Raw genomic sequence first — 16494 nt, 5'->3', positions numbered from 1 at the left:
CTCGGGCCCGTGTTCTTTATCTATCCGCCCCCCCCCCCACCTCCCCGCCCTTCTCCGGGGGCGTCACAGGCATTCCGCCCAGCCACCTGCCCTGGGCGCTTCCGCGAGAGCTGCAGAGGAACGGCTGATGAGATGCTCTCTGACGTAGACCCACTCTACCCCTTGGGAACCCCAAGCTGGCTGAGGGAAGGGACAAAGCCTGAGGGAAGGGACAAAGTCCCCACTCTTAACTGGAAAAACAGTGCCTCACCCTCAGGAGCTCCTGGGTAGGGATGGGCTGGCGTACGGGACACCTCCCAGAAAACCCTAACTCCGGGTGGGTTAAAGGGGGCAAGGAGAACAGGGTCAAGGGAAACGACAGAGCCGGGTAGTGTCCGGATGGGAAACCCCAGTCGTTTAGGCACCCCTCCGCTCAAGTCACTTCCAAACCACACAATTCTTGGGGAGGGGCGCTGCGGACAGGGAGCGGCTCCTACGCAAATCGCTTTGTCTCCGCGCCCTGGGTCCGCCGCGCGCGCAGCTGCAGTTGTCACTGCGCTTCCCCGCCCCCGCTCCTGAAGGCCCCCCTTCCCTCTCTCCGCCAGACCCGGAGCAGGAGCTCCGCCCACAACGCACCGCCCCAGCCCCGGCGCCTTAAAACCCGGTGCACACCGCCCAGCCGCGCCCCGTCTGGCGCACCTCTTCTCTCCTTTGGACCTTCAGCTGCAGCCGCTCTCCCGGCCCTGGTCCCAGCACCATGAGCTTCGGCTCGGAGCACTACCTGTGCGCCTCCTCCTACCGCAAGGTGTTTGGAGATGGCTCTCGCCTATCCTCGCGCCTCTCCAGCGCCGGTGGCGCGGGTAGCTTCCGCTCGCAGTCGCTGTCCCGCTGCAATGTCGCCTCCTCGGCCGCCTGCTCCTCGGCCTCGTCGCTCGGCCTGGGCCTAGCCTACCGCCGGGCCCCGGCATCCGACGGGCTGGACCTGAGTCAGGCGGCGGCGCGCACCAATGAGTACAAGATTATCCGCACCAACGAGAAGGAGCAGCTGCAGGGCCTCAACGACCGCTTCGCTGTGTTCATCGAGAAGGTGCACCAGCTGGAGACGCAGAACCGCGCGCTCGAGGCCGAACTGGCCGCGCTGCGACAGCGCCACGCCGAGCCGTCGCGCGTCGGCGAGCTCTTCCAGCGCGAGCTGCGCGACCTGCGCGCGCAGCTGGAGGAGGCGAGCTCGGCGCGCGCGCAGGCCCTGCTGGAGCGCGACGGGCTGGCCGAGGAGGTGCAGCGGCTTCGGGCGCGCTGCGAGGAAGAGAGCCGAGGGCGCGAAGGCGCGGAGCGCGCCCTGAAGGCGCAGCAGCGCGACGTGGACGGCGCCACGCTGGCCCGCCTGGACCTGGAGAAGAAGGTGGAGTCGCTGCTGGACGAGCTGGCCTTCGTGCGCCAGGTGCACGACGAGGAGGTGGCCGAGCTGCTGGCCACGCTGCAGGCGTCGTCGCAGGCCGCGGCCGAGGTGGACGTGGCTGTGGCCAAACCAGACCTGAGTTCGGCGTTGAGGGAGATCCGCGCCCAGTATGAGTCCCTGGCTGCCAAGAACCTCCAGTCAGCTGAGGAGTGGTACAAGTCCAAGTTTGCCAACCTGAACGAGCAGGCAGCGCGCAGCACCGAGGCCATCCGGGCAAGCCGTGAGGAGATTCACGAGTACCGGCGCCAGCTGCAGGCCCGCACCATCGAGATTGAGGGGCTGCGTGGGGCCAATGAGTCCCTGGAGAGGCAGATCCTGGAGCTGGAGGAGCGGCACAGTGCAGAGGTGGCTAGCTACCAGGTAAGGGCTGGAACGCTGCAAAGGGAGGGGGCGCCCTGTCCTCTCCCCCACCTACCTGCGCTTTCCCACACAACTGGAGCTCTAGGAACCGAGAGGAGGGGAGGGAAGGGAAGAGGAAGAGCTCCAACTGGAGGCAAACAAAGAGCCCTGGAGTCTATACCATTAATTCTAGAGTCCTGGCCACCCTCTGTCCCTGCCCGTCACGTCCCTGTCAGAGACCTTTTAGAAAAATCCCTTAAGTTTAAGTTTTTCAGAGTCCAAAAATCTAATTCATGCCTCCCTGTCCGCAAGTGGACATAAACACCCTGGCGATCTGAAGAACAGTCCCCCACCAAAAGTAGGAGTGAACCCAATGCAGGTGGGTTACAGCCTCTCATGGTTGACAGTGCTGTCTCAGCTGTCTGACTTGTTCGGTTGACTTTGAAAGGCTTTCTTTCTGTGCGCCCCGGGATTGATATTTATGGATTATGGTCTGCCCTAGAGAGAATGCTGGACTGAACTGGGAAGGGTTCTATCCCATTTTCTTGACTTTTGCCTTCAAAAGAGTCTAGAGATTGGGAGCCAAGGAGCTGGGTGATTGGGCTAGTCACAACTGCTCTGCTCTGCCCCCTGTTCCCCTTCCCCCCACCACACACACGCGCACACACACGCGCGCACACACAGTTTCCTTGTGGACCTACGGATATTTCTGCTAAAGAAAGCGTTAAACCGCTTAGCAAATGGGAATGGTCAGGGGCGCTGTCCTCGGTGCTGATCTAGAGTTCTTTCCATCTCAGAAATGATGTCTCTCTCGTCTCATGTCCCAGTTATGACTCTCTAGGCAATTAAGTGCTTTGGGCTTTTTTTTTCCCATCTGCAACACCATCACATCAGTCCTAGCTACCTGCAATCAAAGGTCACCTCGTGGACAGCATCAATTTTCACTGTCATGGATGGCTTAGCACTTAACAAAAAACACTTAATGTGCTCAGCAGCAGTGAGGTCTCACTTGAAAATTCACATCTCCTTAATAATTTTTCAACCTAAATGCATGTGGTAAATCACAGAGATGGATGGTCCTATCTTTGTTATAGGCCGCTTATTTTTTTCCATCTTTGTGTGTCCTCTAAGCTCCTGTGAAGGTATTGACTGGATCTTTCTTCCTTTTTGTCTCCAAACAAAGGCGACTGCATCTTCGGTTCTACTATATAGGACATTCTGGGCTTATAACCACAGAGGGTACAGAGGCAAGGGAAAGAAAGGAATCTAAATAGTGTGATTCAATTTCAAGGTACAATAAAAGCTCCATTGGGTAGAATGATAATAATTCAGAAATTTTCAATAATTCATTCTAGCAAAGATTGAAGCTTACATTTGATGAAATTAACAGGGTTTGGGAACATTAATAAAATAGAACCAAGAAAGGAGTGAAATCTTGAAAGTACTATGTTAGTCTACAGCTAAAGAATTATTATCAGTGTGCAAGTATATGTTGTCCATTATAAACTACCCCCGTTACTTAAGGAAGAAAGCTTGCTTGGACCATTTGTTTTGGTTCATTTGGAATTATAGCACAATTTAAGTAAATACTTCTGTTCTGCTTCAAAAGCTGTAACTTGAATGTTTCAGTATGTGGCCTAGCCCCTGCATGGCCTGAATTAATTACATTTAGTTAATTGAGACTTCATGTGTTCTTCTAGAAGCGTCAAAAGATGAGGTAGGTGGTCTTCTGAAGGGCTAGCCCAGTATTTCTACAAAAAGAATAACTTATCTACAACTGCAACTGTCATCTAAATTGGGCTTTGCCATGCCCTCTGTTTGTTTGGTATAGCCCTACATTCTAAGAGGTAGTGACAGTACTGTCTGACTTGTTTTGTTTGCTTTAAAAGGCTTTCAGTGTTAGACAATAGTAGGGTCATCCAGATACAGTCTACAGGAAACAAGCAAACTAACAAAACAACAGAAACTGCGGCATCTGCAGCTCTGCAGTGCTGCCCCCATCAGCTTGAGCCATCAAAGCCTCAGTGGACCTGCTGGTGGAGTGGAAGAGGAGATGAGACAACGGAAAGCTATTTCCTACCCCTTGGGACTTCAGGCTGAAGTCCTGTGAGGGGCTCACATCCTCACCTGCTGCCTGAAGGCCTGAAGTCACAGGGGTGTCCTCTGGCTGTTTTCTCAACAATTCTGGCAGTGCTGACTAAGATGAAAAGCCTCCTTCTCCACAATGAGATTCAGCCATTGTTTTCTTGCCCTCTCACCCCTCCCTACTCCCCTTTCACTGCAGTAATGGGAGGCGGTTCTCTTTCTTCTGCTTCAAAGATGAGTGATAGACCCATTTTCCCTTGCAAGATTGCCACCCTCTTAAGAGGCAGAGGAAGGCCCCATTAAAGTCACATTTTCCATGCCTGGAATGCTGACAGCCTATTCAAGGAGAGAAAGCTTATTACACTTTTGAAAGGGTAAAGAATGATTCAAGGTGACATGGTAAGTACACAATGACATATGAGAGTCCAAATCAGGTGACAGGAGAAATTATGAAGAGCTAGGACCGTTGTCTTCAAAATCCAAATGTAGCCACCCTCCAGCTGAACCCTTTCCCATCTCTGACCCAGGGCAAAGCTGGTTCCTGCACAGCTGCTTCATCACCATTAGAGGCCCTGTTCTGCCAAAGACATCTAAGGATATTTTTTCAGGATACCGGTGGCCTTGGCCCTGTATTATGGTCTTGGAAAGCCAAAGCTTTCCTTGAAAGACCTTGCTGAACAATCAAGCTCACCATTAGTTAATGCTCCCCAGGGAGATGAGCCAAGTCTGCCCTCTTCTCTCCAGTATGAGATTGGAATATAACCTAATGAAATAGCAAGAAGGGGCTGGCCCCTTAGAGATTGGGGTAACAGTGTCTGATAGATAAGTCTATGGCTCAATAGATTTATCTCTGAAATTAGAATTCAAAAGAAACTACATTTGGTCCTTTTTTTTTTTTTTTTTTTTTTTTTTTTTTTTCTTCCATGTGTATTTGGTTTGGTTTTTGCCCCTCTCTGCCTTACTGTATTGTTGTCACCAGGGCCACCTTGATTGCTCCTTCACAGAAATAAATTTAAACTAGTAGTTCCTAAACCCATTGATCCACCAAGGTCACTTGGGGGCTTAACAAAAAGATTCTCAGGCCTACCCCTACTCCCAACTGGATTCAGTTGTTCACAGGTGGGGTCCAGGAAAATATGCAATTTCAGTAAAAGCGCTGCATTCTATTGTTCCTCAGACTGATTTGGAGGTGTGCTGACCTAAACCGCATTTCACAATATACACCAGCTCATAATATGCAAGATTTTAAAGTATGGTGGGGGGGGGGGGGGGAAGAAAGCAAAGACAGGAAGGAGAATAAGGCATATGGGTGGTCCACATATAAAAATCCCCTCTCCCCACCCAGTAATTCTTAATGGGCTCTTTCATTCAAACTGTGCTATGTTCACTGCTGCTCACCTTGCTGAGGGCTGCTAAAAGTGATGAAACCCATAGCACTGTTTGTGGTTCCTTTTCTCCCGTGCAGATGCTTGTGTAGCCATTTCTTTCTCTTACTCCTGATCTGCATCCTTCCAGGCCTTGGGAAGATGCTCAGCACTTGTCTTAGCTATTACTCCAGGAGAGACCCCAGCTGGAACTGGGAGTGCCTCTCTGCCATTCCCTCAGGCTAAGCCAGCAGCAGCTGCGTGGTTGGGGGAGGGGGCAGACTGCAGCGCTCTGCTCAGATTTCCAGCTGGAGGCCATCTTTGGCAGGGCTTTTGAAGGGCAATGCAAGACAGCCTGGTGTGGGGGAAGAGAGCACAAACAAAGAGACTAGACATTGAAGAGCAATGGTCAGCAGTCAGCCCAATTCCTTCTGAAAGGAGCCAAGTTGTGCTTTTTGTCTACTCTGATCCATAAAATAAATGTATGAAATGTATAACATAAAAATTCAAGGAAATCTCCTCTATCTAGAACTCAGCTCCCAACAACCTCTTATTCAGCAAACACAGCTCTGAAGCAAACAAACAAAAACAGGACCACATTGGGGCACCTGCGTGGCTCAGTCAGTTGAGCATCTGACTCTTGGGGTTTTGGCTCGGGTCATGATCTCACGGTTCGAGGGTTTGAGGCCTGCGTTGGGCTCCGCGCTGACAGTGTGGAGCCTGCTTGGGATTCTCTCTCTTTCCCTCTCTCTCTGCCCCTCTCCCCCTCTCTTTCCTGCTCTCTCAAAATAAATAAATAAACTTAGAGAAAGAAAAAAGAAAAGAAAAAGGACCTTACTAACCCCCTGATGAGACAAAACATCTAACCTCAAATCACATATTGGTAAGCTGATCCCCTCTGGTGCCCCTCACTTACCCATTCTTACTTTACATGATTCTAAAGCACTTTGTCATTTGAATTTCAAGCCTGCTGCAAAATAGAGAAGAGGGACCAATGGAGTCAGTCATCATCAAGGACAAGTAGCATTAGTTTCACTTTCAGAACAAAGAAAACCAATAAGTAACAAGCACTAATGCAAACACTGGTCTTTGGGGCCATTTAGGATAGAAATAACCTGATATACCTCAGCTGACCTAGAAGATAAAAGACATCATAGAACTATAGAAAAATAATTGATCATTATCACAACCCATGGTTGCTAAGAAAGGTTGCATTATGTTTATGTCCTAATTAAGAATGGTACAAGTGGGGTGCTTGGCTGGCTTGTTTGGTAGAGAGTGGAGCTCTTTTTATTTATTTATTTATTCATTCATTCATTCATTCATTCATTTATTCATTTATTTATTTTTGGGAGAGTGCAAGAGGGGGACAGAAGATCCCAAGTGGGTCCGTGCTGAAAGGCAAACTGGCAAGATCATCACCTGAGCTCAACTGACTGAGCCACCCAGGTACCCCAGAGTGTGCAGCTCTTGATCTTGGGGTTGTGAGTTTGAGCCCTGCATTGAAGGTAGAGATTACTTTAAAAAATAAAATCTTTAGGGGTTCCCCGGGTGGCTCAGTCGGTTGAGTATCTGACTTCGGCTCAGGTCATGATCTCGCGGTTCGTGGGTTCCAGCCCCAAGTTGGGCTCTGTGCTGACAGCTGACAGCCTGCACCTGCTTCAGATTCTGTGTCTCCCTTTCTTTCTTCCCCTCCCCACTCATGCTCTGTCTCTCCCTGTCTCTCAAAAATGAATAAACGTTAAAAAAAAATTTTATAAATAAATAAAATAACTTTTAAAAAATGGTAGAAGCCACTTTAGAAAGGTCTTTGTTCAAAATTGGTTTTTTTTTTTTTAATCTGGTGCTTTAAGGAATATGCCTTCAACTATCTAATATTAAAGTTTTATTATATATTGCTTTCCTTAGTGATCCAAGGGGTTGTAGGGAGGACACATGATTAATCTGTCCATTTGATTAAAAAGGGTATAGAGTCACATGGTATGATATTAACAGTAATAAAAATCATTAGCAATTACTGAGCAATTTCTATGTGACAAGTGCTGTTCTAATGCCTGTTATCTAATTTAACAGATAATAGACTCATATAGTAATGTGAGGTCCCTTAAGCTGGAATCCTAACTTGAGGATCTCAGTATATCTCAGGAAAGAATAAACATTATAATATTCCATATGTAGAAATGAAAGTTTTGAAGAAACTGAAATACAGAAAACTGACTGAGGTATGTTGGGTATTTGTGGCAGGGCAAGAAATACAACCCAAATATCCTGATGAAATCCTCCACTTTTCCTCAAATTTCATTTCTCCTGCTACTTCGCGTGATGAAAAGCCTCCTCCCCTTGCCCCTTTTCCCCTTTACCATGGTAGTGTTGCCTCTCTTACCCCCAATGCTTCACTAGCAGACTTGTTTGTAGATTAAACTCTGGTAACAGCCATCAAGAAAATTTTGGGTAAAAACCATTTTAAGCCCTTATGATATCTTAACACACTTTGGAATATTCCCATCGCTGTCCGTGTAATATGTATTTTCCCTATTGCTTGTCATTCCCTGCTCTGTACCCCTCAGTTAATTGAGTCTCTCTTTCGCGGTATTCCTGTCAATATTTATAGAACAGGTAGGTGGTATGAGTTTTCATTCTTTCTGCAGTCTCCTGATTTGGAAGTCTGCACCCCCTGATGTTATCAGCACTGCCTTCACCACCGCTTTATCCTTCCCACACAGGAAGTTATGAGGGCCCCTCACCACTTACTTCTTGAGGCTTCTGATGTTTATTTGCATCACTCATTCACAAAAGTTACTCTAAATTGCTGTGTTCTTTACGTTGACAAAGCTGCAACTGAATTATATGGGTTATTAGCTCACATCTTTTCAGGTCATAGGAAAAGTGCTTGTGTAGCACCGTTCATTCATTTAACAATTATTCATTGAGCATCTCAGTGTGCATTGTGCTAGGATCTGGGCTGCTGGGGGTGAACTAAACAGAAACAGCCCCTGTTTCCATGTAAATTACATTTGATTTGAGTGATTTGCCTTCTAGGGGACATTTAGCAATGTCTAGAGACATTGTTGGTTATCCCCACTGGGAGGGAGGGGGTGTGCTACAAGTGGAGGTCAGGGATGCTGCCAAACACCCTACAATGCACAGGACAACCTCCCACAGCAAAGAATTATCCAGCCCAAAGTGTCAATAGTTCCCAGGTTGAAAAACCATGAGATAAAGGAAGGTGACAGAAATTAAATGAACAAGAAAATTTCAGATAATGATAAGAGCCAAGAGCAGAGTGGCCACTTTCAAGTATGTGCTTTCTTGTAATTTGTCCTCTCACTGGAGTTGCCTTTTTCTCATTTGCACAAAGCCCCTGCCCAGGCTAGCTACTGGTAAAATACCGTGCTAGATCAGTGTGGAAAGGGTACCTCCATTAGACACAAAGGAAGACCTATCTGAGCAGAGGGCGTTTGAACTGAATCTTCAATGACACAGAGTTGGCCACGGAAGACCCACTACAGAGCATTCCAAATAGAGGAAATAGCTAGCCTACAGGGCCTGGGACAGCAGTGAACTTAGTAAGTTCATTGGTAAGTTTAAGGAGCAAAAAAGGCCAGGGTAGCTGAAACACTTTGAGCAAGGGGAATAGTATAGACCATGCTGAGGAGTTTGCACTTTATTCTAAAGCTCTTAGAAGGTTTCAAGAAAGTAAGCAACAAAATCTGCTGTGTTTTGAAAAGATCCTCTGGGGGCACCTGGGTGGCTCAGTCGGTTAAGCATCCAACTTTGGCTCATGTCATGATCTCATGGTTTGTGAGTTCAAGCCCCGCGTCGGGTTCTGCACTGACAGTGTGGAGCCTGCTTGGGATTCTCTCTGTCCCCCTCTCTCTCTGCCCCTCCCCCACTCACTCTTGCTCATTCTTCAAAATAAACAAAGGAAAAAACTTAAATAAAAATAAATAAATTGTTGGGGTGCGTGGGTGGCTCAGTCGGGTTAAGTATCTGACTTTGGCTCAGGTCATGATCTCCCATCGTGAGTTTGAGCCCTGAGTCGGGCTCTGTGCTGACAGCTCAGAGCCTGGAGATTGCTTCAGATTCTGGGTCTCCCTCTCTCAATCCCCTCCCCCACTTGTGCTCTGTCTCTCTCAAAAGTGAATAAATGTTAAAAAAAAATTTTTGGAATAAATAAATCATTAAAAAAAAAATCCTCTGTCTGCTAAAGAATCAAAACTTTAAAGCTAGTTTTCTTGCGTGCCTGGGTTTGCACCTGAAAGAATTTGGAGCAAAGCTATTACATGAACCTAGTTAGTTTCGTTTTAAATATATAATTTAAATCTGTCATTTGTATTAAAACAATTCCATGGAGTCTTTCTGCTTCCTCCTTATGTATTGTGTAAAATGCTTTCAGTAAGATGATTGAGTAGCAGACTTCCAGGAAACCATCAAAACGAATGGAGACAGAGAAGACTTGCCATCCTCTGTGCTTTTCACAGTTGGAATTTTCTGAGTCTAAGCTTCTAACCTGAGGCTTTGGTTTTGGAAAAGACATGCAACGATGGAGTTATTCAGCAGCAATACAACAAACAAAGGAGGGATGATAAGTAAGTTAGAGAGAGGGGGGTGCCTGGGTGGCTCAGTTGGTTAAGTGTCCGACTTCAGCTAGGGTCATGATCTCATGGCTTGTGAGTTTGAGCCCTGCATCAGCCTCTCCGCTGTCAGCACAAAGCCTGCTTCGGATCCTCTGTCCTCCTCTCTCTTTGCCCTTCCCGCACTAGCATTCTTTTTCTCTCTCTCAAAAATAAATAAACATTTAAAAAAGAGAAAATATCTCTCCGATGTTCAATCAAGAACCATATGCCCTGCAGTAGAAGTGCCCAACCCTGATCATGCACCCAAATCATCCAACCTTTATGAAAAAATGCAGTTCCTGGAACCCCACCCCAGAACAAATGAGTCAGAATCCGGGCCGGGGGACAGGCCTAGATTTTTAATGTGGAGTCAGGATTGAGAACCCTTGCTTTGTGTAAATCTTACTGAATTTCAGCTGGCTCAAATATGTTGGATATATCACTTTTCAGGATAGCATCGGGCAGCTGGAGAATGATCTGAGGAACACCAAGAGTGAGATGGCTCGTCACCTTCGGGAATACCAGGACTTGCTCAATGTCAAAATGGCTCTTGATATTGAGATTGCTGCTTACAGGTATTTCAGAGGGGATGCTCACCCAACCAGGTCCAGTCATCTGGGGCAACACTACCCCAATAAGTGGATAAAGTGGTTTCAGTCTCTCTGATTTCTGATGGGTGAGGGGGGATGAGGAAAGAAAGACATCACTGGCCCTGTGCAGGTGAGCTGACCCCTCTGTCCTTCAACTTGTTTATATCTCAGCTCCACCTTACTAGTCCTGGAGTAGTCTACCTACCTCTGCTAGGATTTAAAGAAATAATGTGAGTATCCAGAGGTTGACATAAAATCCACCAGACTGTGGGACACCTGGGTGGCTCAGTTGGTTAAGCGTCCAACTTCGGCTCAGGTCATGATCTTGTGGTTTATGAGTTCAAGCCCCACGTTGGGATCCTTGCTGATAGCTCGGAGTCTGGAGCCTACTTAGGATTCTGTGTCTCCCTCTCTCTCTGCCCCTCCCCCGCTTGTGCTCTATCTCTGTCTCTCTCTCTCTCTCTCTCAAAAATAAAATAAACATTAAAAAAAGAATAAAAGAAAAAATCCACCAGACTCTAACTTTTAAAAATAGGGTTTATACAATATAGAACATCCTAATATGTGAGGTATCCCCCTGGATTTCTACTCAAACAACGTTTTAGTGAACCTTTAAAAAAAGGTAGTAACAGCAGCTACTCTTTTTGGAATGACTACTATGTGCCAGGCACTATATTAGATACTATATTTAAATTATGTAGTCATATTATTTCCATTTTGCAGATGAGGAAACTTGAACCACAGACTGACGGTGCAACTTATTCTAAGTCATAGTGCTGGTAAATGAAAGAGTTCAGCTTCAACCCAGATCTGAGAGGTTTTTTTTTTCTTTTACACTATGTATACTACTCCAAAACAAAACTCCAAGAGTATTTGATAGTGTCTTGAGTTTCTTTTTTTTTTTTTTAAGTTTATTTATTTATTTTGAGAGAAACAGAGTGCAAGTGTGGGAGGGGCAGAGAGAGATAGAGAGGGAGAGAGAGAGAAAGAATCCCAAGCAGGCTCTGCATGGTCAGCGTGGAGCCCCACGTGGGGCTTGAACCCATGAAGCCATGAGATCATGACCGGAGCCAAAACCAAGAGTCACATGCTTAACTGACTGAGCCACCCAGGTTCTCTTGAGTTTCTGATTTTAAAGAAAAGGTCATAAAAATTATTAGAGTTATGAGAAACAAAGTATTGGGGCCACACTTATGATGCTGGTTAGGTGAGGCTGAGAAAAAGTCTGGTATCTGAAACAGTTTCATTTACTGGTTTTTGTGTTGTTGGTTCCATTCCCTTTGTACGTTGAAAAAAGTACAAATCTCAAGTTCAGGCTGAATTAGGTGGTTCTTTCCTCCTTTATGGACTTCTCACCTCCTTATCCCTATTGCATTTAAGGTTTTAAATAGTAACATTACTTCTCCCTAGAGCTTTGTAGACTCTTAAATGCCAAAAATGGGTGTGATGAGGCCAAGGAGAATTGTACAGAAATTCCTTTTTGAACATATTTGTGAATAGGATAGGTTTCCCTTTGACAGTGCCTTAAACACAGCTGGTGCTGAAGATGTGAGAGTGTGCATGTGTGCGTGTACCTGTGCGTGTGCTGGATAAACTCCAAGTCTTTGAGCCTTGGCATTCAATATTTATTGGTCTCAATCTCATGAAGAAACTGAAGAGTCTTATGGAATCTTTCTAAAATGAATAGCAGCTGGAGGGTTAAGTTCTTTTCAAAAAAAGTTGCAAGTTGACTTCCTAAGAATGTTTTTCTGTTGGATTTACAGGAAACTGCTGGAAGGCGAAGAGACACGTTTTAGCACCAGTGGATTAAGCATTTCAGGGCTGAATCCACCTCCCAATCCGGGTTATCTGCTCCCACCTAGAATCCTCAGTTCTACAACCTCCAAAGTCTCATCCACTGGGCTGTCTCTTAAGAAAGAGGAGGAGGAGGAGGAAGAGGCTTCTAAGGTGGCCTCTAAGAAAACCTCCCAGATAGGAGAAAGTTTTGAAGAAATACTGGAGGAGACGGTCATATCTACTAAGAAAACCGAGAAATTGAATATAGAAGAAAGTACCACTTCAAGCCAAAAAATTTAATTCTGTTGCTTTAATAAGGTTAATGCTTAAGAGGGGATAATATGCATTCGACTTGTTAAAGAGCCTATTCCTGAACCAAAACACCTGTCACCACTATAAAATGTCTTCAAGGCTTCAGTCTCCTATTTAGCATTGAATCCTTACTTTCTCTAATAAGAAAAGCACCCCTTAGGTTGGAGCAAGCTGCAGTCCTAGCACAACCACAGAGGAGTTATCTAAGAATTCCGCTTTCTCACCTAAAGCTCAGGCTTCACAGCATTAGATGATTCAGGTACAGAGGAAGTACAAATCAAGGTGCTAAATCTGTGATCATCGTCATTTGCTGTGAATTGAAATTAAAACCTGTATTTGCTCGCTATACCCAGACATTACCCCGCTATATAGTCTCACTCTAGGTACATAAAACATAAGATCACTGCCAAAGGTAAACCAATGGTCCACATCCAACACCATTCTGACAAAACTGCTTCACAAGTGATAGGTGTTTGTTTAACGGACACTTCCTCCCACCTCTCACAATTCCTTGTATCCTTTCTTCCATTCAGGAAAAAAAAAAAAAAAAAGAGGCTAGTGTAGTATTCTTCCCCCTTAAACACATTTAGGTTCTTCTCAAAAGAACTTACCCCCTTTAGCTCTCTCTGTTCAATGGGTAAAATTAGATGCATGTTGACCATTTCTGTGATTCGTGGAATGACTTCTCCCTACCCATTTCATGTCCTTCCAATTCTGTAAGGAAAAAAGAAAAAAGAAAAAAAAAAGCAGTGATAAGTTTTAAGGGTCACCCCAACAAATACAATAATGAAAGGAGTCCCTAGATTTTAGGCTTTCAGCTTATTCAAATCCATTTAATTAGGGGAGAAAAAAGTACTTTATTCTGAATGTAGCTGTTCACTTTAACTTTAGAAACACACTAATAGTGTCCCAAGCTGTGATTAAGCTGACCTTAGATTTAGTAGTATAAGCTAGAAGAGGTGAGTATTTGTGTGGATGGGAAAAGCCAAGGTCTCATTGCTCTGTGTCAGTTCATTTGTGGTGATCTAGAATTAGCTTTCGTACCCTGACCCTTAGAACCCACTTATCCCCTTTTCCACAGTCTAGGTCCTAACAAGGCCTTGCTTTTACTCTCCTATGCCTTTTAAGAGCGCTAAGTGTAATTATATTATCCCCAGAAACAATGCTACTGCCCAAAAGTAAAAGAAGTCACCTCTGGTCAATCAACACCACTGGCAAACATGAAAAAGAAATCTTTCTCTTGTCTTAATAAAAGAGTCCTGCCCAACAGTTTTCCCATTGCTGCATGGTTGGTGGGGTCTCCCTTCCCTACTGGAGAGGCAGCAACGCCCAGACTAGAGAAGGGGTACATATGCTCCTACTCACGTGCTAGGAAGTACATTCTGGAGAGTCAGCTTTTCATCTGCCCAACTGTGTAGCAGCCGCATTGCCCAGTCTTCCACGTACATGTGCCAAGTTTGATGTCGGGTTAATTCTCTGTCTGCATTCACTTCCACCAGACCTAAAGAGTTGCCAGGTCTCTGTCACACATCTCCATTCACAACAGATAGGGCGTGATGCTTTTACTAAACTTTCTTATCCTAGGACCTGCTGCAATGGTTCAAGGAACTGGAAAGATGCTTTCTCTTCTTCCTTTCCCTCACTCCATCCCTGTCTTTACTCCTCAGACTTCCTGTAAAACATTAGTAAGATAAGAATTAAAAGTCACACGAATCCCACCAACATAACTTGTGTTCTGTGGTTTTTGCTATTTCAGTTGAGAGAAGCACTGTTTTGGTTCAATGAGACAACTGTACCCCCAGATAATTTGGAAATTATTTATGCTTTGTTCCTCGCATCTACATTTAGGGTTGTTTTTCCCCCTGCCCAAGCCTTGGGGCTATATAGTCTGCATGTGTTTCACACTGGCTGAAACACGTAATGCGCTAAATGGACAGTTTATGGCAGGAAGTGGAGGAATCAAATCAAACAAATGATGCAAGACAATAGATTCTGTGCCTGGATATGCGCAGAACGCATATGATAAAAGGTAGTTCAAAACAATAAGAATCTTTTCCTTTTTTGAAAATGAGGTTATACTTCTGCAGATATGTTTAGGTAGAACATAGGCAGCAGTAGAAGTTTCCTCCACTGTAATGATTGCTAACCTTTGATGGATTGCAGACTCCTTGGAGGAAGCTATGGACCCTTTTTCCAGAAAAATACACAAAACTTTGTCCATATCAAGGGGCTTGGGGTTCCTCGTTGGACTGTTTACTTCTGGTATCCAGAAGTCCATGGAGTTGAGATTCCCTAATGCCATGTCACGTTCCAGGATGGAGACTGAAATGAGGGGATGTGGGTGCCACCCCCACCGATAGTGGTGGTGAAGCTGGAGCTTGCTGAATCTTGAACAATCTTGTCCTTCTCAGTCCATCTGGCTGAGAGTACTTGCATGCCACGCAAGGATACATCGACGGAACTGCTTGGGAAAAGAGATGTTCATCCTGCACTAACAGTGAGAGCTTTATAGTAATCAAACATCTTTCAGGGCCTATTAGGGATAAAAATAATAGTCTCATCAACACATGGGTTTTCAATATAGATATTGGTTGCCACTTCTAAGGATTCTACGTATTTGGTTAATGGATCTGTCTCTGGAAAACCAGCATCTTTTGATTACAGTTATATAATCTCTAGCTCTAATTTACATCTATTTTCAGCGAGTTGCCACTGGTTGCCATGAGCTCAGTTATAAAGACATTAAAAGCCTGGAGTTGATAAATTAGTAAATCAGGACCATTACAGTAACAAGGAAACAGGGTTCAGAATCATAAGGCAGGGGGGAGGAGAAGAGGAACCAACTACTAGAACAGGACAACAAAGGGAGTCTCTGAGACTGTGGGGAAGCCTGCCCACAAAGCGCATTAGCGATAACCAATATGACTTTCACATTCATTAGACAATGAGATCCCCTGCCTCCTGAGACTAATAACAGCTTTAATTTATTCAGTACCTACTTACTATGTGTCTGACACTGTTCTAGGCAGCAAACAGAATTATCTCACTTAAACTTCACAACCACTCTTTAGATAGTATTTGTATACCCATTTTACAAATGAAGAAATAGAGCCTTGGAATGGCAAGGTTAAAACCCATGTCTATTGTCACAGAGTTAGGGAGCTGGGATTTGAGCCTTGATCTTCTGACCGCAGTGCTTGTCTTTCCGATATTGCTTCTCTACAGAAAAGCAAGTCCCCTCACTTGAGGGAGTGGGAATCCTTATTTCTATCACCTTTTTCACCCCTTCTTCACCAGGTTTTACTTCAGGTTTTTCTGCCCCAGAAACCATGGGCAACACCAAGTCCCATAGGCAAACTGCTTTCCAGACTTCCTGAACCTGTTACCGTCCTGCATTGCAGTGAGGTCGTGGGAGCTTAAAACTGGGTTCTGAGCCCATCTGAGTCACCTCCTACTAAAAATGAAACAGAATTAGATGTGATTACCTAATTCTTAAAAAGGAGTTTTAAAATGCAATTTTGCAAAGGAACTCTGTAGCTCAGTATCAAAGGGCCTGGAAATGAAGGAATATTACAGCAGGGACAATTCCTCAAGAGGTAATCAATCCAGGATACTTAGAATTCATTTTACTGCACTAGCTAAAGAAGACGGCAAGATTTGAGCTGTTGTCTGGAAACTAGAGTCCAAGTTTTAGCTCCAGACACAACACAAATCACCTATAGTCCTGCAGATAAACTTCTAAAACTTACTTGTGAACAAAAGCAGGGAGTCCAGAACCACCACTGATGACTCTAAAGGCAAATATGAAATCGTTTTTGAAATGTATTAAGAAATTCATTGCGGCGGCGGTGGGGACGGGGCAGGGGCGGTGCCTGGGTGGCTCAGTTGGTTGAGCGTCCAACTTTGGCTCAGGTCATGGTCTCCCAATTCACGAGTTCAAGCCCTTCATCAGGCTCTGTGCTGACATCTCATAG

At 45.4% G+C, this 16494-nt stretch overlaps 1 protein-coding gene across 3 annotated transcripts in view; it reads left to right on the top strand.

Annotated features, from left to right (window-relative positions):
• Positions 1 to 14247, top strand: part of INA (internexin neuronal intermediate filament protein alpha) — a 62946-nt gene extending 48699 nt beyond the window's left edge. For all 3 annotated transcript variants that reach the window (XM_030334036.1, XM_030334035.1, XM_030334037.2), the window contains 3 exons: positions 585 to 1798; positions 10293 to 10417; positions 12196 to 14247. In XM_030334036.1, coding sequence (XP_030189896.1) covers positions 737 to 1798; positions 10293 to 10417; positions 12196 to 12508 — 1500 coding nt within the window. In that variant the 5' untranslated portion in view covers positions 585 to 736 and the 3' untranslated portion in view covers positions 12509 to 14247. The remainder of the gene's footprint in view (positions 1 to 584; positions 1799 to 10292; positions 10418 to 12195) is intronic.
• The last annotated feature ends 2247 nt before the right edge of the window (positions 14248 to 16494 follow it).

The sequence above is a fragment of the Lynx canadensis genome, chromosome D2, assembly GCF_007474595.2.
Source record: "Lynx canadensis isolate LIC74 chromosome D2, mLynCan4.pri.v2, whole genome shotgun sequence".
NCBI lineage: Eukaryota > Metazoa > Chordata > Mammalia > Carnivora > Felidae > Lynx > Lynx canadensis.
This window is presented reverse-complemented; position numbering and strand designations above follow the sequence as displayed.